General features: G+C 38.5%; 1 protein-coding gene across 7 annotated transcripts in view; it reads right to left on the bottom strand.

Annotated features, from left to right (window-relative positions):
* LOC118709140 (SPHK1 interactor, AKAP domain containing) overlaps positions 1-24,651 on the bottom strand; it is a 98,902-nt gene that overhangs the window by 18,226 nt on the left and 56,025 nt on the right. For all 7 annotated transcript variants that reach the window (XR_006740470.1, XM_045575396.1, XM_036421047.1 and 4 more), the window contains 4 exons: positions 9,521-9,580; positions 7,857-7,991; positions 5,209-5,464; positions 143-3,908 (listed from right to left, as the gene is read on the bottom strand). Coding sequence is in view for 6 of the 7 variants with exons in the window: in XM_045575396.1 (XP_045431352.1) it covers positions 143-3,908; positions 5,209-5,464; positions 7,857-7,991; positions 9,521-9,580 (4,217 nt within the window). In the remaining variant the exon portion in view is untranslated. The remainder of the gene's footprint in view (positions 1-142; positions 3,909-5,208; positions 5,465-7,856; positions 7,992-9,520; positions 9,581-24,651) is intronic.

The following is a 24,651-nucleotide window of genomic DNA, read 5'->3' on the forward strand; positions in this document are numbered from 1 at the left end:
TTCTTAACCCAAGAAAGCCATTTATTGCCTCAGACATTCAGTTCTTACATCAATAAGTCCCTAAGATTTAGAATAAATATGAATTAAGATGCAAACTCCAGGCCCATGCACTCTTAAGGAGTCTCACAAATCATTCACTCACCCGTGGTCTTGGCAGTCTTTCTTCTCAGTGTCTCTACCCCTCACCACATCTGGGACATTTTTGTTGTCTTTCGAATGCTCCTCTGCTTCTTCCAGGGGGCTGCACTTGGAAAGGGTGTGTTCAGGTTCACCAGCACACTCTTCTCTCTGATCTGTTTCAATCTGAATTAAAGGCACTTCCCTTGAACAAAGTGATTGCCTGGTGCGATTTACAGAGACACCATCATGGCACAAGGAAGTTTCCTTTTTAGAATTGAAAGTAAGAGAAGCAGCTTTGCTTGGAGAGGACACTGAGGGATGTTGGCTTTCGGTAACAGAGTCTTTCCTCTGGTAATCAATAGGCTCCTGGACAAGAAGAATTGGCCCACTTTGCACTCTGCTAGAAGCTAACCTGTTTGCACACTTGTCTGCTTGCAAGGGAGGGCCACCAGAAACAGGCTCAGCATCAGCCTGGGAATCATCCACTATAATTTTGTTCTTCCGCATGAGGGCCTCGATTGAGTTTGCCCATGTCTCATGAATTAACATGGCTGTGATCTGGTCAGTTCCACCTCTGCGATACAAGCAAGAATCAGATTTGCAGAGCCCCGTTGAGGAAGCACTGCTGACGGGCTGTACGCTTAGGCGATCTCGCTGATTGTTCTGAGCAAAGCCATCTAAGGAGTTGGCTTTGAATGGCACATTCACTGTCAGCCTGGCACCCAGGGATCTGCCATCTGGCATAGATGACTGTCTGTAATACAGTGGGGATCGCAGAGAAGGTGACAATAAACCAGCCGCCCAATCCTGGCTGCTTCGTCTGGAGAAGGCATTGTCTAGGCTTTCTCTTTCCATGTCCCTCAGCATGTACCTGTAGAACTCCTCGGTGATGCTCTCTGTGCTGGACTGCTTAGAGGGACAGTTTGACCTCACACTGAGGTGGTCATTTTTCTGGCACACCTGCTGCATAGCTGAATTCACAATGCTGCTGGCATTCTTGCCTGCATAGTAATCCAGCAGCAACTCAAATCCTCTTCCTTCATTCTCCATCTGATTCACCATGAACCTGGAAAACTCATCGGTGATGCTCTCACAGCTCGATTGCTTGGAGACAGAGCTGGCCCTGCTCACTGGCTGACTTAGGCTGCTCATTAAACCCAGGCTGTTGACATAGGCCCTGGCATTAGAGTCCTCCTCGGCAATGCTTTCACAGCTGGAGGCCTTCAGCCGATTCCACCTGTCTCCACTCTGTAACCGATTCCGGGGAAAGCTCTGGGCTTGCCAGACGCCATCCACCATGGAAAACTCTGTCAGGTTCATGATCTTGGCTGCTACTTCGTTTGCAAAGACACTGACAGAATCTTGGGTGTCCTCAAGGTTCATGGACTCGTCCATAACCCTGTTCATCAGCTTCTCTTTAAGCTCCGGGTGCTCATCTGTTTTCCTCTTGATCTCACTGAGCCGCGGTGGCTTGTGTTTCCTCACGGTGGACCCACTGGCCTGACTCTCCTTCCTCTTCAAAGATCGGCAGGTTAGGTTCGGGGTAACCAGAAACTCAGTCCCTCTCTTCCATGCACAAAACCAGGGTTGTTTTCCCTTTGAGTTGTCAAGGCAAATTGCTGCAATTTCAGTTGCCATGGAGACAATGGTCTCTGCTAATTCTTCCGCAAAGTCTGCAATGCTGTATACCTCTGTGTGTTTTGCCTGCAGCATGGACTGAGCAGGAAGAGGCAAGTCACTCCCTAACAAAGACAGATTAACTTGCACTTCATTGTTTAGAAGTGAGGCACAATTGTACTTCTCATGGATGTTGGGACTGAAGCTGTTCTCAGCATCCTGGGAACCGCTGCTCCACTTGGTGGCTGCCCATGTCCTTTCTCCCTCTGAAAAGGCTCTGCTTTCATTCTCATTGTGACTCAGTGTCTGATGAGGGTTTATTATATCCTTTCCCATGGATCCTTTCAGATATATTTCCTTAGGGAATATTTTAGCAGATGAAGAACCAGGCATTCTGGGACCACAAGACAATTCAGATTGCAGCATGGGGTTCTGGAAGAGACCTGGCTTCGCTGGGCCCTTGCTGTCTTGCTTTGGAGGCATGTCCTCTAGGAGATCATTGATAACAAGACTGGTGCTACGTGGAGGAATATGTGGATGGCTGCTGGAGTATTCAGTGGCTTTAGCCCATGCTTGACTAGCAGCCTCATCACATGGCTGGTTGCCTAGTTCTGTTTCCCTCCATCCAATGGTCTCCTTAGAAAGGAGAGTGGGACATTTACCATGCTGTACAATATGGCTCATCTTCTTGAGAGTAAAGCATATCACATTGAAGAGCAGTTGATTTGTACCTTCCATTAAGATGTCCAGAGTTTCAGACGAATGCATGCCTTTGGAGTCGATTCTTTTATTTTGCTGGTGAATTCCATCAAGGCAGTGCTTCAGAATCAGATTGGACAGAGCTTGTGCCAGTTCATTTCCGAGCGCATTTTCTGAGCATGAGCTCTGAGGCTTGGAAGCAGTTTCCATAATTCTTCTGTTCATTGATTCCATGAGGTCTCCAATGCTGCTGTAGGCAGTAGGCCTTATTAAAACCAGAGCGGCCTCTTTGAACAATGCCTCTGCGATGGCCTCGTTTCCCAGTGCCATGTCCTTCCCTGTTGCTAAATTAAAAAGTGGAGGAATTGCTGCAGAGGACACAGCTGCAGGCAAGAGTCCACTTGAAGCTTCAGGGCACTTCACCTCTCCGGTTTCAGCCAGGCCACAGACAGCGACGGCACTGGCCACCTGAGTCATGCCGCATAAAGCAGATGGAAACGAGTATTCACTGATGGACGGTTCCTTGAGTACTTGGGGTGCTTGAGTCTGTAGTAGGTCATTGCCACCTGGTGGGTGGTTGAAAATAAGGGATTCTTGCTCCATTTTTAGTCTTTCTGTGGCCTGTGGACTGGAAATAGTTCCAATCACGGTGGCTGCACAAGCTAAGGCTACTTCTAGAGCACTCTGGGGGTGTCTGCTGGCGTTCTCTCCAGAGGGGACACCTGAGTTTTCAAAAGAGACTTCCATCTCAGGCCAGGTAGAGATGTCTGGCTCAGGGGCAGCATTACTGCCATCGGGACTCTGAACAATGACGATTTTGGGGAGCTCATTCCATGACTGAGGGACCACGATATCTTTTGTGGAACAGCGACGAGAGAGCAGAGCACTTCCTACAGAGACACTGACTGCCGTTTCCTGGGGTAGTGTAGGCTGAGACTGAGATAATCTAATAAATGCATCTTGCAGCACAGATTCTGCTAAATTTGTGGCATACTCGCCCGTTGTGGCTTCTCCATCTTGTATGGGGAGAAGAGAATTTGTTCCATCTTCATGGTCTCCTGGGTCTAACTTGTGGTCCTGCTCCATGACAGTGCCACGGGCAGAAGGTCCATCTTTCTTAACCACCTTGGAGAAATAAGCATTGCCTGGAGTACAGAGTGCCTGCAATTTTTCCACTTGATCTTTAACATTTTCTGAATGATAGTAATTTGTGGCTGTCATCTCATTCCCCACAGTTTCACCTTTCCACTCTGATAGCTTAGCTGATGGATCCAGACTCTGCAAAGTTATGTCTTCTGCTACTTTTCTCAGAGATGTTTCTGTGTTAATCAATGATGTGTGATATTTGCTAATATATTTGTCTTCCAAAGTACAAAGTGCCTTTTCCTTATTGTGATCCCATTCCTCCTGAGTGATTTCCTTCGACTTTTCCCTTTCCATAACATTGGCTGAAACATTTATATTCTCATAACCTAGTGAAGAGAAAATGAAGAGCACGATTACTTTTTGAATAGCAGGTTCTCGTGAGCCTAAAATAATTATTTTCTAAAAATGCTTCAAAGCATCAGGTATCCTCCCCACATCCCCAAATAGCATTTGAATGTTTCTTCAAAACAAATGTTTCTTCAAGAAAAATGAATCTGAAAAGGCTTCTGTTCTTCCTTATGGAATCCTGCTCAATAAAATGGGTGTCAGTGCAGAAAAGAAGTGCAAGCATTATAGCAGAAGAAGGCTTTTGGGAGCTGACAACTAGTCACCAGCCTTCAGGGGCAAAGTAAGCCCCAAAATGCATTTATAACTTCCAAGTGAGTCAGGAGGGAAGAGAGAGGATGTTTACAGCAACCTTAATAGTGAGTCTTGTTACAAAAATGTGCTCTGAAGTTTGCATAGTATTTGCCCCAGGGTCAGTGGCAACAGTAGCTGGGGTATCCCTTTCTAAGGCTAAGAGTCGGGAGGGAGTCCATTGTTCAATGATCTCCACTAATGAGTCAATAGAAAGAGTGAGTAAATGAGTACTAAGCACTTTCTTGGGTTCTTTACTTCTGTCTTCACCATTTGCTCTCTCTAATTCTTGATTTAATCTTGTGTTGTTTTATACAGTCACATGCTATACAGGCTTGAAGCCTAGACTATAAGGTACAGCGTAGGTGTGTGGTTGACTATAACATCTGTTTGTATAAGTGCACTGTGATATTAGCACAACAATGAACTTGACTAACAATGCATTTCCCAGAATGCATCCCCCTCCTTAGACAGCACAGGACAATCTCATATCATATCATACTTTCAAACATATTAGTGCTACAGGAACTACTATACTCCCAAGGTCTAAATAAGGGTTCAGAAGACTAAACAAAGACTAGATAGCTGGCCCCAGGTTTCACAGCTTCAAAGAAACTGTTAGGATTGAGGCCAGTCTCACTCAGCTTCAACAAGTAAGTGGCTTTGATGGAAGACTTAGGGAGGGTAACTTTCCGCCCAGTGATAGTCTCCATTTCTTGGCAGTCAAGAGGATTTCCCTTTAAAACACACATTTTCATCAGAACACCTAAGGCATCTTTAGAGAGAACAGAGCCATCTAACCATTAAATCTAAGTGCCTCAGTCAGCATCTTCACCAGCTTTTGTATCCTTTTTTCCTCCTAAACTTAGCGAAGATTGTGATGTGTCATCCAAACTGATATGGCCTGAAACTTTTCTAAAATTGCATGTAGACATTTTGATAGGGTGACTAATTTCAGAATGCACATTTGTTTTATTGGAGAGTTCTCACCGTTCCTGTATTCTTCCACCTCACTCTCCTCCTCCAAGTGCTCAGATGCGGTGATAAAGTCTTCCTCGATTGAAGACAGGGAACAATTTGTGTCATCCTCCACCTTCAAGATGTTTGTTTCCAGGTGGAGCTGCCGCTCCTGAACCAATTCCAGGCCAATCAAAAATTTGTTGATTTCAAAGATGATGCAATTGGTACTGTTTGGTCTGTTCCCCCTTGCACACTGGACCAAGCAGATGTCTGGCAGCCAAGGACACTAAAAGTGGATAGAAAAAAAAAAAAGGCCTTTATTAGAAAAAGAAATTAGAAAATCATGGACTCTGACCTTTCTTCTTCCCTCAGTCTCTCCTGTTAAGGAGTGGGGACCTTTAAAATATTTGGAACATCTAAAATATTTGGACCTTTAAAATATTTGGAACTCAGCTTATTCTAATAAACTGCTTGAAAAAAATTCAAGTGCTACTTGGGAACACAGAGTACCTAGGAGAAAATTTGACATAGGGGAAAATAGACGAGTTGTATCACATATTTTTGTTCTCTTCTATCAAAGCAAAAATTGCCCTGGGCAAAGTTAATCAGGTAAGGAAGACGTTCTTCAAAGCTATTAAAATTGGAGAGAGAGGCCAGAACTGAGTCAGACCACAACTCCACTGAAACAAAAGATGATTGGGTTTTTAAGAGCTGGTGTAGAATTATAGTCTATCTGTGCTCAATAATTGGCTTTGCCCAAAGGAAAACTAAACTTTTTTGTATCTTCATCATAGGAGACAGTTTTGAAAATTGAAGCAACTCTCACAAAGGTCTAAATTGTTTTGTAGGTACCACAGTCCCTATGTTTTTATATTAGTAGATCAGCTATATTGAGGTAGCACAGCAATGGCAAGTCTCATCTTAGTCAACTATTGCCCATACCTGTTGGTTTAGGGATAGCCTCAGTTTGGCTGTCTTGTCCCATTAAAAGTTGCTTACTTACTAGTTCAGAAATGGGCACATGACACATGAGAGCTAATAGGATACAATGAGATTTTTCCTGGGAGCCACCTGGAAGAGATATTCTCTCTTTCTTACTCAACTTGAATCCAAAGGATATTGATTCCTTGTGAGAAGAGCTTGTCTGATAATGGAGTACACAAAGAGAAAGAAGAAGAGAGGCCACAAGAGAATATGCATGTCTGATGACTTTGTTCAAATCCTTGTGTTTAATCTACCCACTGGATTTTGTAGTTACATGAGACAATGCATCACTCTGTGCTTAAGTCAATTTTCTGATATGTTTAATTACAAATCCCAACTAATAGGCCTGGTCCAGAAATACTCTTAAAACTGAGGTTTATAAGTTGCTTTTGGTCATAATGATTTTGCCTAATATAAAGAGAGGGTATTTAGAGCCATTTCTGTATTCTTTTTTCAGACGATTAATTTTTTTACTAAGGACATGTATTATTAGATTGACTCCAAGGATTTTGTTCTAGTCTTGCTTAACAAGTTGTAATGGACTGTGTGTAGATTTTTACAAAGCATCAGGAGTAGAGCAAGAAATAGTAGGTGGGTCTCTGAATTTTTTGATAATTTGTAATACTGAAGAATAAATTATTTAAAATTTTGCAGCAAAACTAAAACCCAAGAAAGGACAATTTGAAGAAAAACAAATGCTTATTATCTTAATTTATAGCTTTCACTATAAACATACTTATTTGAGAAAATTAACAATCTTTTATACAATGTGCCTGTAGAAATCTTTTATGTATTTTTCTGTAAGTTGATTAAACAATTTGTATATTTTTATTTTTCTTCAGATAAAGAATATAATAATGGCTTATCTAATAACAATAGACAACAGGGTGTTGAATGAGAATAATAATTCCTATTCTATTTTTAGAAGCATTCTTTTCCTTTGGAAATTTCATTCCTTGGAACAAGAAACTTTTTGCTTCCTGGGGGCTGCTATCTTTAAAAAATATATATATATTTTATTTATTTATTTAATTATTTAATTTATTTATTTATTTATTTATTTATTTACAGAGAGGAAGGGAGAAGGATAGAGAGTTAAAAACATCGATGAGAGAGAAACATCGACCAGCTGCTTCCTGCACACCTGCTACTGGGATGTGCCCACAACCAAGGTACATGCCTTTGATCGGAATCGAACTTGGGACCTTTCAGTCCGCAGACCGACGCTCTGAGCCAAACTGGTTTTGACTGCTATCTTGTACTTACTACTTGGCTGTTTGGTGCATCCTAGAACTAAAAAACATCCAGAAAGAAGACACTGTCGGGTTCTGGGACCACAAAGTATGAATTAGAATTTTGGTGTTATTCTTGTAACAGAAGACAATTCTGCTTTTTACTACTCAGTATATTTTCAGAAAACCAAGCTAACCAATCAATGCCTACTATGTCTGTTCTAGTTTAAGTGCCATGTAGCACTATGAACTTGAGTTGATGTAAAGAAAGGTCTGTCAAACTCAAAGTTGCAATATTTTGGAGAAATACAAATGAACTATTAAATATAGAGACGTTCTTATTTTTATGCTGTAAGAGTTTATGTGAGATCTAGTTGGGGTTCATACTGATATTTGCCAAGAGCCAACCATTGATAATATCACTAGTGAAGGAGCACCTTATCAAAAGCCTATACTTCTTACCTGTGAAACTTTAAAATCTGCCTGGAGATTTCCAGATGTTAACCCGCTGAGGAGGACAATTTCATTTTCTTTTGGTTTTTGGACATTCATGGAGCTGATAAGTTTTGGGAGATCTGGTGAAACATTGACCAATTTCTGTAGAGCAAGAATCTTCATTAGTTTAAATGATTTCTTTTCACTTCCAAAACACTTCCCCCAAACTATTTACTTACAAAAATAATATACTCATATAACTATTCATACTATAGGTTACTTAATCTACTAAATTATTACTAAAGATATTGTGTGAAATTGAAGCATAAAGCTTTAGATTGGTAGGAGAGTCTTTAAATATAAAGCTTTTAAAAACTGTTAGTACTAAACTTCCAAAAGTTAGCATTTAACAATTGCTGTCACACCACAAATATACTTAGTAGTTCAGAAATTGTGTTCTTTTAAGTCCTGGGGTAAGAGACTTAAGATTAATAATCATCTTATTTTATAATAAAGTCAATAATAATATCAATAATAAAATAATTACTAACATTGATTTTGCTCTATGTTCTTGGCAATAAGCTAACTGAAGTCTTTACATGTTATATTTTACTACATTTATTTCCCACAACAGGAATTAAGTACCACTATTACATTTTTTTTTACACTTATGTAGTCTGAAGCCCAGAGAAGATTAAGACCTCACACAAGTGTATGTAGCTAAGTCAGTGTCAAAGTATCTACTCTTAACCATAGCAGAAAACTGCCTCAAATCACTCATATAAATCTCCAAACACACCATTCTTAAGATGCCAACTTGCTTTGGCATCTCTCTTTGATGGATGCTGAATCACAATCTCATCAAATGAAATCATATGTACAATTTATTTTTAAAACCCCTCTAGTACTACACAGATGAATGATATCTGGAACTTAGAAAGCTTCAGATGAAGCATTGTCAAAAAACAAAAACATTACAGGAGTAATTGCAGGTCTACTGTTCTGTGATAATCAAGCTGCGAATGGCATGATGTTATACATTGAAAGCATTGCATTAATAGTGAGATCAAACCATCTGCAGCTCTGGGCATAAAAAGATCGTCACATCAATCATTTCTTCCATTGTGTCCAGAGGCTATAGCACAAAGGATAGCATGAGCCTTCAAGCTCCTGTATATTGTCAAGGATTTACATCAGGATTCTCACAACTTTGGATGATCTTAGAATATTTAGCTGCTGCAGAGTGTAAAACATTTGAGCCCCAGGGAAGTGTAAGATTGGGAAAGCAAGGTTGGTGATAAAACATTTGATAATGAAAAAGCAGAAGGAAGCAGCAACCCTGAGAGCCAGAAGGAAGGGCTGGTAAAACCTTGGAAAAGCTAACTCAGACAGTGCTTGAGAGGGGAGAAGGAGAGAGCAAAAAAAACCTCTTTAAGGAAATGGTGAGAGGAAGAAGTGCCTGCTTGGAGAGTAGCTCTGTCTCTTGGGAAAACAAGTTTCACAAACATAAGGCAGGCAAACTGCATGGGAAGGTGAAGGAAAGGGTCAAGGGAATGGGCCGTGATGAAACCATCCAATTCAACAGTCCCCTACAGAAGGAGCATCATGTATTGATGAAGTCATGTTGTTCTCCCATCAGGGCAGCCCGCCCTTGTAATGCGCTCCTGGAGAGCGTGAGTCCCTAGTGTTACCTGCTGCAGGTGCTCTGTGCTGCACTCATCCTTGTTCACATCCAGGTTCACAAAGCAGACCTGGGAGAGAGGGCGAAAGAGGCAGTTAAGTAAGAAACCTGGCAGTTCTCTTTGAAGAAAGCAGGAATCAGTTGGGGGCAAATGATTTGAGTTCTACATATTTAATATTGTACATTAACATCAAAGATAACATGATTATTGAACATGTTATCTTTGGGCTTCTATGCAAACTTCTATACCCTGGTCATAATTCCCACTGATCCCACCAAATGCCCTCTTCCTTTCATGACCCAACAAACAAAGCAGTGTCTTTGTATTAGAGTCAATGCAACTGTTACAACAAAATCTTCAGGTTTATAAAGGGTGATCAAATCTGATGAAATAGGAAAAAAGACTGTAATACTCTAGACCTCTGTTTATAATTGCAATAAACAGGTCTTCCTATTTTCCTATTTCCTCTTCTCATTTCCTGCTCCCTCTCTCCTCTCACTTTTAATATAGCGTATGCTAAGTGGATTTCTCTTTGTTTCATGCTTTTAAGTTAATTTATTTAATCTTATTACATAGCTGGTCCCTTTTTAGCCATCTTAAATACATGTCTGAATAGATTAGAGCATAAAAACAACAGCTACAATACTAAATAGTAATTCAGAACAACAATAACTTAAATCTCAAACTCATCCCATGGATAAAAATGTACTGTGAGCATTCAGAGGGAGATGGGAAGAAGAAAACTTAAAAAAAAGTTTCAAAGAGGAATACTCTTGAGAGTTGGCTAGGATCTTGGTGGGTGGGGAACAAGAAGGTGTCCCTGGGAAGTCAAGTAGCATGAGTGATATTTGGAGGTGGAAAGTTCTACACACTGTAGAGATGCAGGGAGGTAGAGAGACCGACTAGCAGGCAGAAGGGCCTGCAGAAAGGGAAGAGTCAGAAATGGGAATGAGGCTCTATAACATTTTGCTAAAAATCATCCAAACTATTTATTCTTAACAAGTTAGTTTGGCCATGTAAAACTGAGAACATTAATTATGTGGCTATTTAATCAGATGTTTGGACTTAAGCCGATGCCTTTAGGTATATGAGGCTTTCTGATTTCAGTAGTTGTTCATGGTCATGGTTTCTCATAGTCCATACCTTTTCCGTTGAGGTTAAAAAACAATCAAAACAAAAATATAATAAACATTTTTTGGGAAAGTCCTTAAAGTAAAATAGCTATAGACTGCTGAAGTGTCAGGACTGCTACTGTTTTACTCTCCCCAATAATGAGAGATTTCCTGGGCTCACAATAGTTTTACAGTGTATCATCAGAATGCTGCTGTTGAGAAAAACTAGATGCCCTAAGTGTCACCTACACTCTCATTCAGAGGCCCTCTTCCTTGGATTATTAAGACGGGTAAATAGGGAGGAAGTGAGCAGAAGGTTTTTTTTCTTTTATCTTTTTTTTGCCAAGAGAAACATAAGTACATAGTAAGTGGTACTTGGAAAGGGTTCATGATCTAGTGTAGTTTCAGGATATTTATATAACAGCAGTAACTTTGTCCTTGGAAAACTGGTTCAATATTCGTTAGTTCTTCAGAGTTTTTAATAGCATGCAGCTGGGATGGCAGTGACTGAATTGATTAGACCATTTTCCATTCTCCTTGAAGAAAGGTGCATTACCTTGACCCTGGATTCTTATTATCTTATATCACCATGGGAGCAGGCAAAGCACAGACCAAAGAAAGGCATCTGTAATAACGACTTGTCTACCCTCTGATATTGTCTTTAGTTCTCTGAAGATGAACTTATTTTCATTCATTTCAGGCTGTAATGTGAGCTCTGCTTACATTTGGAGGACACTCTTCATACTTATTAGCTGAGCCAAGATGGAAATAAAGCGAGATAAAAGCCAACCACTTGCTTATACTTGATGCATGTATCTTTTTTGGGGGGGATAATCCAGGTTTTTAGGGTCTGATGTACATACAATTTTTGGAGACTCTCTTTAAGGGGAAGAAAAAACAAAAAGAAATGGCAACAAATTTCAAATACAAAAAGGCTGAGAAATACTGTAAACATGACAACTTCTGGAAAAGTGATATTTTAACCAATCAACTGCCAATACACCTCTACAATACTTTCCCCTACATTTTAGCTCCATAATATCTGTCTCTTCATATGACAGCAGCTTTAGATTTTTTCTAAAGGGAATAGAAAGATAATCTAGTCTTACTATAATATTGTTGTCTGTATATTTTTTTTCAGCTTCACAAACCTTGGCTAATAATATCTTATACATTTTCCAGATTGATGACAAATTTGGTGCGAAACCATTGTAAAATTTCTTTGATATATGGGTTGTTATAGGTGTACCTATTACTTGTAATACAGGTTTCTGCTATACAAATATAAGAATTTGGGTAGATTCTTTTTTTATTGATTTCCATTAAAAAATAAAAATAAAAACTCAAATGATGTAGCTAGTTATTATTTTCAATGCTGTATTATCAAGTAAATTTCTTCCAGGAGAGACCCCAATCTTGAATTTATAATTCCACATGTCTGGTGACAGGAAGAATTCTCTACAGGATAGTTTCCTTGTTTTCACTCTACTATCTATATTTCTTTATATATTTCTGGTATTGGGGATAGTAGGACATGCTTATATTGCAAAATCATCTCTGAGCTGACACCTTCATGTCTCAACATCTGTTTGAGTTGCCATTGTCCATGGTAGGAAAATTTCTGGAAGCCAATCTGACATGTGGATGGCTAGCTATCCTTTAACTATCCATGAAAGTGCCCTCAAGTCACATGAATATATTTCATAAAAATACAATGCCATTCAGTTTCCTTTAAGTGAGACCCCACACCTGTCTGTGGCCATTCCAAGGACTCTTCATACAAGGGAAGGTAAGATATAGTGGGAGTCTGAATGGAAGGAAACAACTGCAGTTAAAATATAATCCTTTTGAAAATTTTACAAAAACATTTAACCGTGGGCACATTGGCAAACTCTCTCCCCCAGGTCACTGAGAGTGGAGCCTGTGCACCTGAGAAGCCTAGACTGTTAAGCTTTGATGATTTCACAGTAAATCCACATTGTGGTGAAATGGTCCATGTGATGGAATCGCCCCCTGTGTATGTTGGGTTTTTTACTTGAGATTTAGGTATGTACTAGGTATCCACTAATGCTGAACCCCAAATGGAGTGCAAGACAGGCTTTTGTCTAGAAGTGCTGGAGGGAGTGAGGGAGGGCTTGTGTGTAGATTAATGAGAGGACTTAGTGCTCCCCTCTCCAAGGTGTATGGTTTTGGTGCTGGTGCTGAAAGGACAAGCAATACAAGGTATTGGTCTTACTCAGGGAGTTTTGGTATGTCTTCAGGCAGAACACATTGCTATAACATTATTAAGTATTAGAGGAGTGACAGGTCTGCGTGTTGGAGGAAGTTGGGATAATGAGCTCAATCACATTGGGTTTGCAAAGAAGGTTGGTTGTAGGTAAGCTTGGAAGGCAGGCAGGACACCTACAAAAGCAGAAGAGGAAAAATGGCACAAACAATAAATGGATGACTGTTCCTGAATCAGCATCGGCTAGTAATGATAAGAGGCTCTTTGGTCAGGAGAGGAGAAGAGAGGGAGAAGACAGAGGCTGTGAAGTCCAAGGCAAGAAGCACCTTTTAGAGGTATTTCAGAAGTGAGATCAAAGGTAATTACAAAATGCCTTTCTTTCTGCTCAGTGAAGACTCTGGGTATGATTCAGTTGACTTTTTAAAGAGTTGGTTGCAATAAAAAATCATAATTCCATGAATCTTCCCTGTGCAAGAAGAGTTGGGAAAGTGTCCCATCTCTATAGGAGGTTATAAGGAAACTTTTGGCAATGGGAAATTTAAAATAAGTGTGTGGGGGTCAGTATGAGTGTCATATGTGACTAAAACATTCTGCACTATGGTTCTCTGGTATATTATGGTCTAATAGGAATGCGTAGGGTCTGGTGAGGATGCTTTGAGCAGGGAGGCTGAGGATGTATGTCTGAGACAACAGCCACTTGGGGATGTGGGGTAAGAACTCTGCTGACTCTTTACCTCAATCTGAAGTGAAGCCCTGGAGTTATCTGTACACTTGAAACTAATATAATATTGAACGTCATCTGTAACTGAAAAATAAAAGAAAACAAAACAAAAAAGTACTTAGGATGACTTCTTTGTCCTATAAATAAGAATTTTCTAAAAAATGTGAAAAGGCAAATTTGAGACCCATAATTGGTAATAAACACACATGAAAGTTTTTAATGTTTTTCTTGGAAGGGAAGCTCTTTTCTCTTCACATAAAAAGCAGTTCATGTTGTGCCTGCACATGGCCTTGCCTCCACCATCTATAGACACACTCCGCCAGGGCCACGACACATCATCGCCCAGAGAACAGAGACACTCCCTTTCTTGCCTCCAGAACAGAGCTGATCTGATGTCTGCACATCACTTTTACATCCAAATGGCTCCATTTTGTCATTATTATGGTTTTAAAATGAAATGCTATCGGAATAAGTATCACTGAGTAAAGATGCCACTTTGTGATTTTGACTTTTCACATAACCTAAAAGTCCAAAAGTCTTCAACGTTGTTATCTATACATAGTAAACATTTTAATATAGTTATTTATTTTACTTATAAGCCACTTTCATAAAAGAGAACCATGCAGCCATTTTTAAAATTTCATAATGAAATTTCATAATGAACTTTTATTAGATTGTGATATCCTATATAATAAGAGCCTAATATGCTAAGTGTCCTACCATTCGACCATTCGACCAGTCACTATGATGTGCACTGACCACTGGGGCAGATGCTCCAACCAGCAGGTTAGCTTGTTGCTGGGGTCTGACAAATCAGGATTGGGCAAGATGGACCAGACACGTCCTGGAGCCCTCCTGTGGTCCCTCTCCAGCCCTGACTGTGCTCCATTGGGGTCCCTTGGCCTGGCCTGTGCCCACTTGCAGTCCAGGACCTTTTGGGGGATGTTGGAGAGCTGGTTTTGCCCGATCTCTGCAGGCCAGGCTGAGGGACCCCACTGGTGCACGAATCCATGCACCAAGCCTCTAGTAAGATATATTTTAGTAAAAGGCTATTATGAGAAACAGGCTAACATTAAAGTCTAATGAAACAGGAAAAATAGTTTTAACTAGATTGCAATTCATAGCAATTTTTGTGAGTTCAGTGTACTTAATAGTTTTATTTCAGGACAAATTAAGTAAAAAATGTTATGTCATATAACGATTTCAGGTTTTACTTTTTGAATTGAAACCATAGAAAAAGAAATTATGATATTGTATGTGGACAGTTTTATTTTTTCACATATTCACTTTAGTCAACATTTCGAACTCTTCAGAAAGTCAGATGCAATCTTTGAGAATTGCCATTGCATTATGCTTCCACCAAGGGCAAATTCTTGCGCAAGTGGAGTTCTTAGCTCAGAATCCTGGGTATTTTCTTATAGCTCCTGAAGTCAGCTAAAACCTGTTAAGGAAATCATTCCTATGGAGATCCTCCTTAGAAATGTTAACAAAAACCACGATATCAAATTGCCTTTAAAATCTAGGCATGTGAATGTTTACCATGACCAAATATACACTCACGCTTTCTCTTCGAAGAAACCCAATTCCTTCCTTCCGCAGCTTCTAACAATGAAGCCATCTGGCCATGTGGGGATGATAGGATCTCTTAATGTGATGGTAAAAAAATGCTAATCCACAGATATTCTAAAGAACAAATTGTTTCCTTTTTTCTCTCAACCAAAAGGCTTCTGCTAGATTCAGGACCCAGGGCCAAAATTATCTCTTAAAGAATATGGCATTTTTCCCCAAACTAGTACTTTAAGCTGTGGATAACTAAAATGGCAATTTATACTTCTGTCTTGCTGTGCCATGGTGCTTTCAGACAACCTGGAATGCAGAGGACTGATGGAATGGCACTGCATTTGTACAGTTATTATTGCTTTGAAATGACTGCAGCAATCACACAAATGAAATGTAACGTTTGACTCACACCTAAGAATGTCAAACATCTTTGCCCTTTTTTATTGTAAATATTAAAAAAAAATTTTTTTTTTTGAAATGTTGCCCTAGTTTGTTTGGCTCAGTGGATAGAACATTGGCCTGCAGACTGAAGGGTCCTGGGTTTGATTCTGGTCAAGGGCACATGCCTGGCACAATCCCTAGGGTGGGCATGAAAGAGGTGGCCTATCAATGATTCTCTCTCATCATTGATGAGCATCACTTATACGACTGGAACATTCTCCCATCTTTGAGGTACATTAGTGAAGAAGTGACAAGAAAAATTACTTTGCCTATAAACAAGCTTAACTTCAAATCCTGGCTCCATAACTTACTAGTTTATAGTCTTGCTTACCCATAGAAAAAAAGGGGGATAATAGAATCCTAACTTTGTGGAATTTCTATAAATATTATATGAAATATAAAGAAAAATGTGAGCAAATTAAATGACAGTTTATTGATTTCTGTATTATAATCTATAAGGATGAACTATTTGAAATTGATGCTCTTAGATTTTTTTCATTCAAAAATGGCAGTTTCATAAGTTCAACCTAAATAATTTGAGATAGAATATTTATAAAGAATAGCATTTCAGAGAATGTAAAGTCATTAAAATTTGTCTCCTTATTTGTAGGTACTTCCCCTGCTACCAAAATCTTACTTACTTGGTATAAATATCAGTTTCTATTTAATTATGTAAAATTAATTACATATAAAAATTTATTTACATTAAATTATTTTTTCTAAACATTTATTACTTATGTTTAGAAATCAATATGTATAAACACAGAGTGTTACCTTGTTTTTCAGGACTATAAAATATTCAATTAAGAAATTTCTTCCTTTTCATCCTCAGAAGTGTTTATAATTTATCTAAATGCTCACCATGTTATGAGTATTGCCTGTTACTACCTGTCATAAAACCAGTGAATGATTGCAACAGATATGAAAAAGGTAACTAACTACATATAGAGAAGTAAAAAAAAATACAATTTTTTTTTTTTACTATGAACTAATTACAGATTTTATTTGGATTCTGCTAGTTTTCTAGGATTCTATCTCAGAAGTCACACTGAAAATAAATGAATAAATAAATAAAATAAATTAATAGTGCAAGCCCAAACTGACCAAACATCTAACCAGTACGCCCTAATACTGTCGAGGTTATAAAATCAAGGAAAAACTGTCAAAAAACACAATTTAAAGAAATGTAGGCATGTTACAAACATCAACCACTGTATAGTCATTAGCATTTATAAAGTTTCCAAATAAATAGTGCTATTTGTGAGAACTTATAGGCTGAAGACAGCCTCTATTATTAGAAAAAAATATCTTGCATCAGAATCAGTAAATGCCAACTTTTATGTGTACAGATCAATCACTTGAATCCAAAACATAATTTCAATTTCTCAACGGTGTATGACAGAATATCTGGGTTGAAAAGTGAATCAGATAATTGCAAAAATATTTCTCCAGGTATGAAGCAACAATCCAACTTTGACTATGGCATAAGAACAAACAAAATGCTATTGACTTGAGAAATTGAGTATACATATTGTATGTCTTCAAATTTTGAGAATTTTATGTTTTAACTTTTCTACTAAGCTTACAGTAAAGATTATTTTTTAATTTTTCACCTTTAAAGTAATAGATTAAGTTTCCAGTGGTTGTCTTTTTTCTTTCCTTAAAGTCATAAATGTTCACACAAAGAAAATGCAAAAACTGTAGAAACTCATTTGTGTAGTCTGGGTAGTTCAATTATTTTAGAGTAGCTGAAAAGCAATTTAAACACAAAATTACTAAGAATACATGATAGTGACTCTAATTTTAAAATGCAAATAACTTATGAAAACTAGACTTCTAATGAGCACCTCTCATATTTTTTGACAGCCAAACTCGGAAATAACTACAAACCACCTCTCTGTGATGCCTCAGGCATGACTGAGCAAAAACTATGTGCCACTTTAATAGTTAAGCAATGCTGCAATCTCATTAGTATATGAATAATGTGTGAAAAACAAAAGCAATAGTGACTACTAAATACATATCCTGGGTGATGCTACACAGGGAAGTAAAATGCTAATTTAGAGACTTTAGCCCTCACATGAAGTTGCTAAGGGGGAAAATGCACTTTTCCTTCAGTTGCATAAAACTATCTACATGGATTATGTACATCGATGAAAGGCAGCAGAAGTTGGTGTGTCAGTCCCATTGCACTGGGTGTCTAACAACCACTCTACTTGCTCTCCTTTAGGTCTACCTATGAAGCCATTAGCTCCAGGCAGATATTAGAACTACCATTCCTATAGCTTTGTATCCTGGGTCCCTTGAGAGACTCATTCATTTAAAATGTTCGAACAGACTGGCAAGTGCTTAGAAGTTGCTTTTCAAATAAATGACCATTAAAGTCAAGCTTTTGGAAATGGAAATTTTAAAGTTTGTAGTATCCACACAATCAGTAAATCAGTGTATAGATAAAACAGTTTAGAGAGAAAATAAAAATGAGAAGGAACATCTATCATATGGAAAAAGAAAAACAAGTCTTTTATATTTGTTTCTTTTGACAATGGTTATGGTTATTTGCTAAAATATCCATGTTTTCAGGGACTTTACATGGTGAATACTTTTTTTGTTTTGTTTCTGTTGGTAAAACTGACAAACATCCTGATTTCTGCCCAAACCCCCTCCCTCCGCCCTTTTTTTTTGGGTCCAATTTGCTTCCTTAAACTTTATTCGTTGAAAGCAATGACTTTTGAAAAAATGGCCTTCCCAATGGAGGTGCTAGTTCAAGCTAGCTCGGGCTGTTAGGAAGATATGGCACATAAATCTCTGCACTTAAGCTCTGATTGTGGAATCCTGTTCAAAACAGGTAACCCAGCCCTTCAAACTTGATATTCTCTAGGGGTGTCGAACTCAATCAGAGAAGGGGCCAAAATCTAAAATCCAGCCTAAAGCGCCGGCCGAATGGTTTACTGAACAGTCATAAACTGTCATTGTGATGGAAACGCAGCGGAGTGCAGTGATGACAGCGCGGTGCGGGCCACATTGCAAGGCCTGGCGGGACGGATTTGGCCCGCGGGCCTTGTGTTTGACACATGTGCTAACCACTCAAACAAAACAAAACAAAACAAAAAAAAACCCACAAAAAAAACCCCAAACAAACAAACAAACAAACAAAAAACCACAAAAAACCGTGATAACAAGAGGGCAGGAAGCTGGAGTTTCTGGTTTGTTTTGAGCTTCATATTTTGATGTTTTGTACTTTAATCATAGGCCTCATCATTTATGGAAAACTTTTAAGAAAAAAAATCACAATAGTTTTCTGGCTGAAATTTAAAATTCCAGCTTTTAGTTGAAGAATACTGTGAGTTGCCTATTTGCCGCTTTTGGAAAGCCTCAAAAAGACCCCCACGCTCTGTGCAAGGGGAGAGGGAACTGTCTAGGAAGGGACAGTGTGGGCCGTGAAATTCATTCCTTTGTAATGTTCAAACCTCACCATCCTACACATCAGTTGCCAGCTAACATTTTCCCACTCAAAAAAAAAAAGCAGAAGAATGCATAAAAAATATTCTTTGGCTTCAAATAGCTCTTGTCAAATAAATTTAAACTTTACTAGGCATAAACACATAAGAAAACAATAAAAACTTTTCTGAAATGTAAGCGCAAATATATATAGAAAAATGTGCCTTTTAGGCTTTTTATTGCAGCAAGAATCATAGAATCTTAGAGCAGAAAGTGCATATAAAAATAATCTGGTTCAACTTTCTTGGCTGTAAGGAAACTGAAACCTAGTTAAGCAAATGATGCTAAATCTTCTAGCTAGTTCATTTGTTCATTCATTCATCCACTCATCCATTCATTTGTTCATTCATTTACTTACTTTACTCACTCTTTCATTTCATTTATTCACTTAAATAACATTTACAGGGCAGTCCTTCTGTTCTTATTACTGACATACAATAGTAAATAAGGGTTAGATATGGCAATGAGCATATTGAGTCTTATTATCCTGTTCTAGGTGGGATGAAAAGTTAAGGTATAAAAAGTTATTTGATTGTGGAATAAAGAGAAGGCTAGGAGAGAATTGAGGACAAAGGAAAGGTAAGTACATTTATTTCTTAAAGTTACCAAGTCAGTGGGGAGAGAGAGTAGGAGGAGATAAGAGGGAGGTGATAAATATTCGAGTACCTGAAAATTACTACATTAAAATTAAATGAAAAGCAAAGCAAAATAATAGAATGAATATAAAATGTCAAATAATTAACAGTGCCATCCATCAGCTTCTAGGATTTTTTTTTTTCTCTTGGGGAAGGTTCATGGCATTGATTCTCTTTCCACCTGAAGAGGAAGCTCCAAGGAGCACAGCAGCTGGTGGGGAGACTTCAAAAACTTAGGGTTGCTTCTGATGGCCCCTTGGAGGTTATGTCTCCCCACTTGCATTCATTCGCCATGAGTGTAGGGAGGATAAATAGTGGTAACAGTGGAATCCCATGTGAGAGGTCAGCTCAGAGACTGTGAAGAGTTAGGGCACCTTTCCTCAGCAAGTGCATCCCCATGACAGCTGATGGCATTGGGGCTCCCAGTGAGGGGTGGGGTTGGGCTGTCATCTGAAGTCTATTGCTCTCTTGAAACCCGGGCTTTATGGTGAACCTCTGACTCTTGCAATTGCCAGCAGTAGTATTTCAGGACTTAAGCACAATTCTTAGAGATCCCAGGATTCCAAATTGCTACTCCAGTTCTTTGGGGGCACATTGCTGCCAGTGTTTTCAACAGTTGTGAGACCCCGGGTGTGAGAATCAGACAATAAAATGAGGAGATAGTGCTGCTGCCCACAGCATGGGTTTTTATTTGTTGCATACCCCACCTCCACATTCAGTCTTGAAGAACAGAATGAGGGTAGGAAAAGGAAATGCATTTATTTCTTCTCATCTTTCATACCTCCTCTTTAAAAAAAATATATATACATATAAATATATATTGTTGATTTTTTACAGAGAGGAAGAGAGAGGGATAGAGAGTTAGAAACATTGATGAGAGAGAATCATCTATCAGCTGCCTCTTGCACACTCCCTACTGGGATATGCCCACAATCAAGGTACATGCCCTTTACCAGAATCAAACCAGGGACCCTTCAGTCCATAGGCTGATGCTCTATCCATGGAGCCAAACCGGTTTCGGTCAGACCTCCTCTTAAATGCTACCTCCTCAAACTGATTTCTTACAATGCCCCTGCTGTAGTCTCTTACAGCTCTTTGCACTCTCCTTCACAGCAGTTAACACAATTTGCATAAGCTTTATTTGTGTAATTATTTCCTGTCTTTTTTTCAAAACTAGAAGGTAGACTCTTGAAGTGTGGAACTGATGTCTATCAGAGTGCATAGCACAGAAAGTGTTCCATAAATAGCTGCTAAATAAATGAAGAATGACTAGGACACAAATGAAGAGGGAGGGATCTTGAAGTGTCCATATGAAATATCCCATTTGGCCCAACCCTTTGTTATTTTGGGCTATCATTTTTTTTGTCAGGAGCTCTGATATTATAGATCTTGGCAGAATGTGGTGGGACCGGCTTTCCCTGAGCACCAAGCTAGCAATTCTCAAGCTTTCTGACTTCAGAATGTCTTAAAAAAATGTTTGTCACTCTGAATATGAACAAGAGGGTAAAGTAAATAAGCAAAAAATAATATTTCTGCTCTTCAGGAAGTATTACATTAGAACACGAGACAGAGGAAATCGTATTTCCTCAGGGAGCAAAGGCATGAATAAAATTTTGCTTATGAAATATTGCCAAATGCACTTTTAAGCCAATTATTAGGTAGCTTTGAAATATGAGTAGGCACAATCACCTTCATGTTCCCTGAGTTTCTTTTCCTTTGAATGCCTACATATATGAGTTCAGGCATATTTTGGATTGGTATAGCAGTATTTCTAAAAATAGTTTAGATGGTCTCATGGTTTATACTCCTGATGCCCACACGTGAAATGCCTGCAATATTGGATCTAGGCTGCTAAGAGGGGCTCTTCAGGAGAAAAATGGCTGCTTAGGTTTGGAGGGCCTCAAATGTCTCAGTGCCAGATTCATGGTCACCTCTCCCTACCCCGCTCTCCTCCACAGCCTCTCCCCAGATCATGACTTTAAATATTCGGTGTCAGAATAAAATGATTCTCATCTGCCAATATGACAAAATATAGAAAAAAACTAAAACAATATTAATAGATGGCGCTAAAACTAGAGAAAAAATACAATGAAGACATCAGTTAACATATAATGTAAATGAAATGTCTTCTAATAAAAATTAAAATGCTTGCCGAAACCGGTTTGGCTCAGTGGATAGAGCATCGGCCTGCGGATTGAAAGGTCCCAGATTTGATTCAGGTCAAGGGCATGTATCTTGGTTGTGGGCACATCCCCAGTAGGGGGCGTGCAGGAGGCAACTGATAGAATCTCTCATGGATGTTTCTAACTCTCTATCTCTCTACCTTCCTCTCTGTAAAAAATCAATTTAAAAATATTAAAATGCTCTTATAGTAGCTAAGAACAAAAAAATTCAAGAAAATAATTACAGGTTTGTTGACTCAAAGAGATGTGCATACATGTTGCTATTGAGCTGTTTAAAAGATTTTCATTTCTAACTTAGTGTTTAAATAAAAGTAGTATATATTGTCCTAACTTTTTGAATTTTATATATAAAAATTTCAGATATTTGGTAATAATTAAAATACTAATTCCTAGAAATTCTACAATATACCTGACCTGAATCTGCCAGGATACTGGAAGTTAAGTACCATGGTGAGAAGAACTGACCTTAATGGGAATGACTTCAACATCCTTCCACCCTCAAGGTGCTGCAGATTCAGGGGTGTGTGAGAGTGTGAATGTGACTGTGTTTATCTGTGTGTGTATATGTCTGTGTGACTCTGGTGTATGTATATATATGTGAGTGTGGTGCAGGCTGGTGGGAAAAGATGTTTAAAACCACAAAGTGGTGTTTATTTCTATTCCTATATTTTCCTGTAGTAAAATCATTACTATTAGGTCTAGTAATACTTAATGTCGTTTTCTAATACTTTTTTAAATCGAATTTATTTAAACAATACAACAAAATTTAATCAACAATATAGTTGCCGTTGTTTTCTACTACTTGTGCCCAACGCTCAGGAAGCATTTTATTCCCTCTGTTGTAAAATTCTTGTGATTTTGATGCAAAAAATTCGGTCAATGCATTTTTTGAGGCATTCTTCATTATTAAATTTTTTTCCAAGAAGAAAGTTTTGCAAAGAACGAAACAAATGGTAATCGGAAGGGGCAATATCAGGAGAATATGCAGGTTGAGGGAGAACTTCCCATTCCAACTGGCGCAGTTTTTCAGCAGTGATTCTTGCAGTATGCGGTCGTGCGTTATCGTGGTGAAGAATTACGCCCTTCCGATTAATCAGCGCGGGTTCTTTTTCTCTTAAAGCTTGGGCTAACCTTTCCAATTGGGCACTATACACTGCACTTGTAATGGTTTGGTTAGATGGTAAAAGTTCATAATGAAGAATTCCTTTAAAATTCCACCAAACACACAACATCACTTTTTTCGCATGCAAGTCAGGTTTTGGCGTGGGCTGCGGAGCCTCATTTTTGTCCAACCATTGAGGCCGCCTTTTCAAATTAACATACAGCACCCATTCTTCATCTCTGGTAACAATTTGCTCTAAAAATGGCAAACGGTTTTGACGAGAGAGGAGCGAACTGCAAATTGTGACTCTTTGATTACGGTTGTTGTCTGTCAACTCATGAGGAACCCATTTTCCAAACGTTTGGACTTTGCCAAGTGCACGCAATTGATTGGAAATTGTTTTTTGTGAACAATTTAAAGTTGTCGCAAGCTCTTGTTGGGTAATTTGAGGATTTTGTACCAAAAGAGCTTGAAGAGCTTCTTGATCAAAATTGGACACACGGCCTCGACCACTCTTGTCATCTAATGAAAAATTTCCCTCGCGAAATTTCTCAAACCAACGCTGGCATTTTCTGGAGCTAACTGCATCTTGACCAAGAGCACTACAGATGTTTTTTGCAGCCTCACTTGCTTTTCTTCCTAATTGGAACTCGTAAAGCATGCAGTGCCGAATATGCTCTTCATCTGCCATCTTCTTAGCCCTAGTTTTGCAACAAAAACCAAACCAAACACAAACTTTTTCAAGCAAAACTTGTTAATTGCACTTCACACGTTCTGTAGATACCACGTGTTTGAAGGTTATGTCAATACAAGTCAACGCCAAGCAAGATTTTAAACGTTAAAAAACGACATTAATTATTACTAGACCCATAGAACAATTCACATAAAAAATACTATACAGATATAAAGGAAAGATACACGCTGAAACAATTTGTGATCTGTAAAAAAAAAAAAAAAAGCATTTGTTTTGGATGTGAGTAAAATAACTGATGATTCTGTGGAATTAGGGAGAATAACTTGTCTGGGCAATTGCTCTTTCCAGATGACAGATTTATTAAAGAAAGTCTATTGAGTGCAGCAGAAAGCATGTGTCCTGAACAGAAACAAGCTTATGCAAACAAAATTCTAGATGGAAAAAATAGTTACTTGGCATGGTGAAGCTACTGCTAAAATTTTACTATTTAATTTACATGAAAACATTTTTTTTGTGGTGTTTGCTAAAAGCATAAATTGATGCCTGATTATCTTATTTATCTTTATCTATCTATCTATCTATCTATCTATCTATCTATCTATTTATCTATCATCATCTGTCTATGTGGTACTACCCAGTTAGCTGTATTTGTTCGTTATTGTTGATAACAATTTTTATTTAACCCAGAATTTTTGGATATAGTGCTCTTGTTGATATACTATCAGATAGTGACATACCTTGCTTATTGAGAGAAGTTACATAGCTTATTGCAGGCTGGTTAAAATTAGTAAGGGGTAGTGATGCTACTATGGTGGGTTTTAAAATAAGACATATAAAACTAATATACACAGTGGCAACATTTTTTAAGAATGCAGAATTTTAGTGTTTGTAATACATTATAATCCAGGTACAAAAGTTAAAACTAGACAATGTCATGAACATAGCAATGAAGTCCATGAACACAATA

The sequence above is a fragment of the Pipistrellus kuhlii genome, unplaced genomic scaffold (assembly GCF_014108245.1).
Source record: "Pipistrellus kuhlii isolate mPipKuh1 unplaced genomic scaffold, mPipKuh1.p scaffold_m20_p_7, whole genome shotgun sequence".
Classification (NCBI taxonomy): Eukaryota; Metazoa; Chordata; class Mammalia; order Chiroptera; family Vespertilionidae; genus Pipistrellus; species Pipistrellus kuhlii.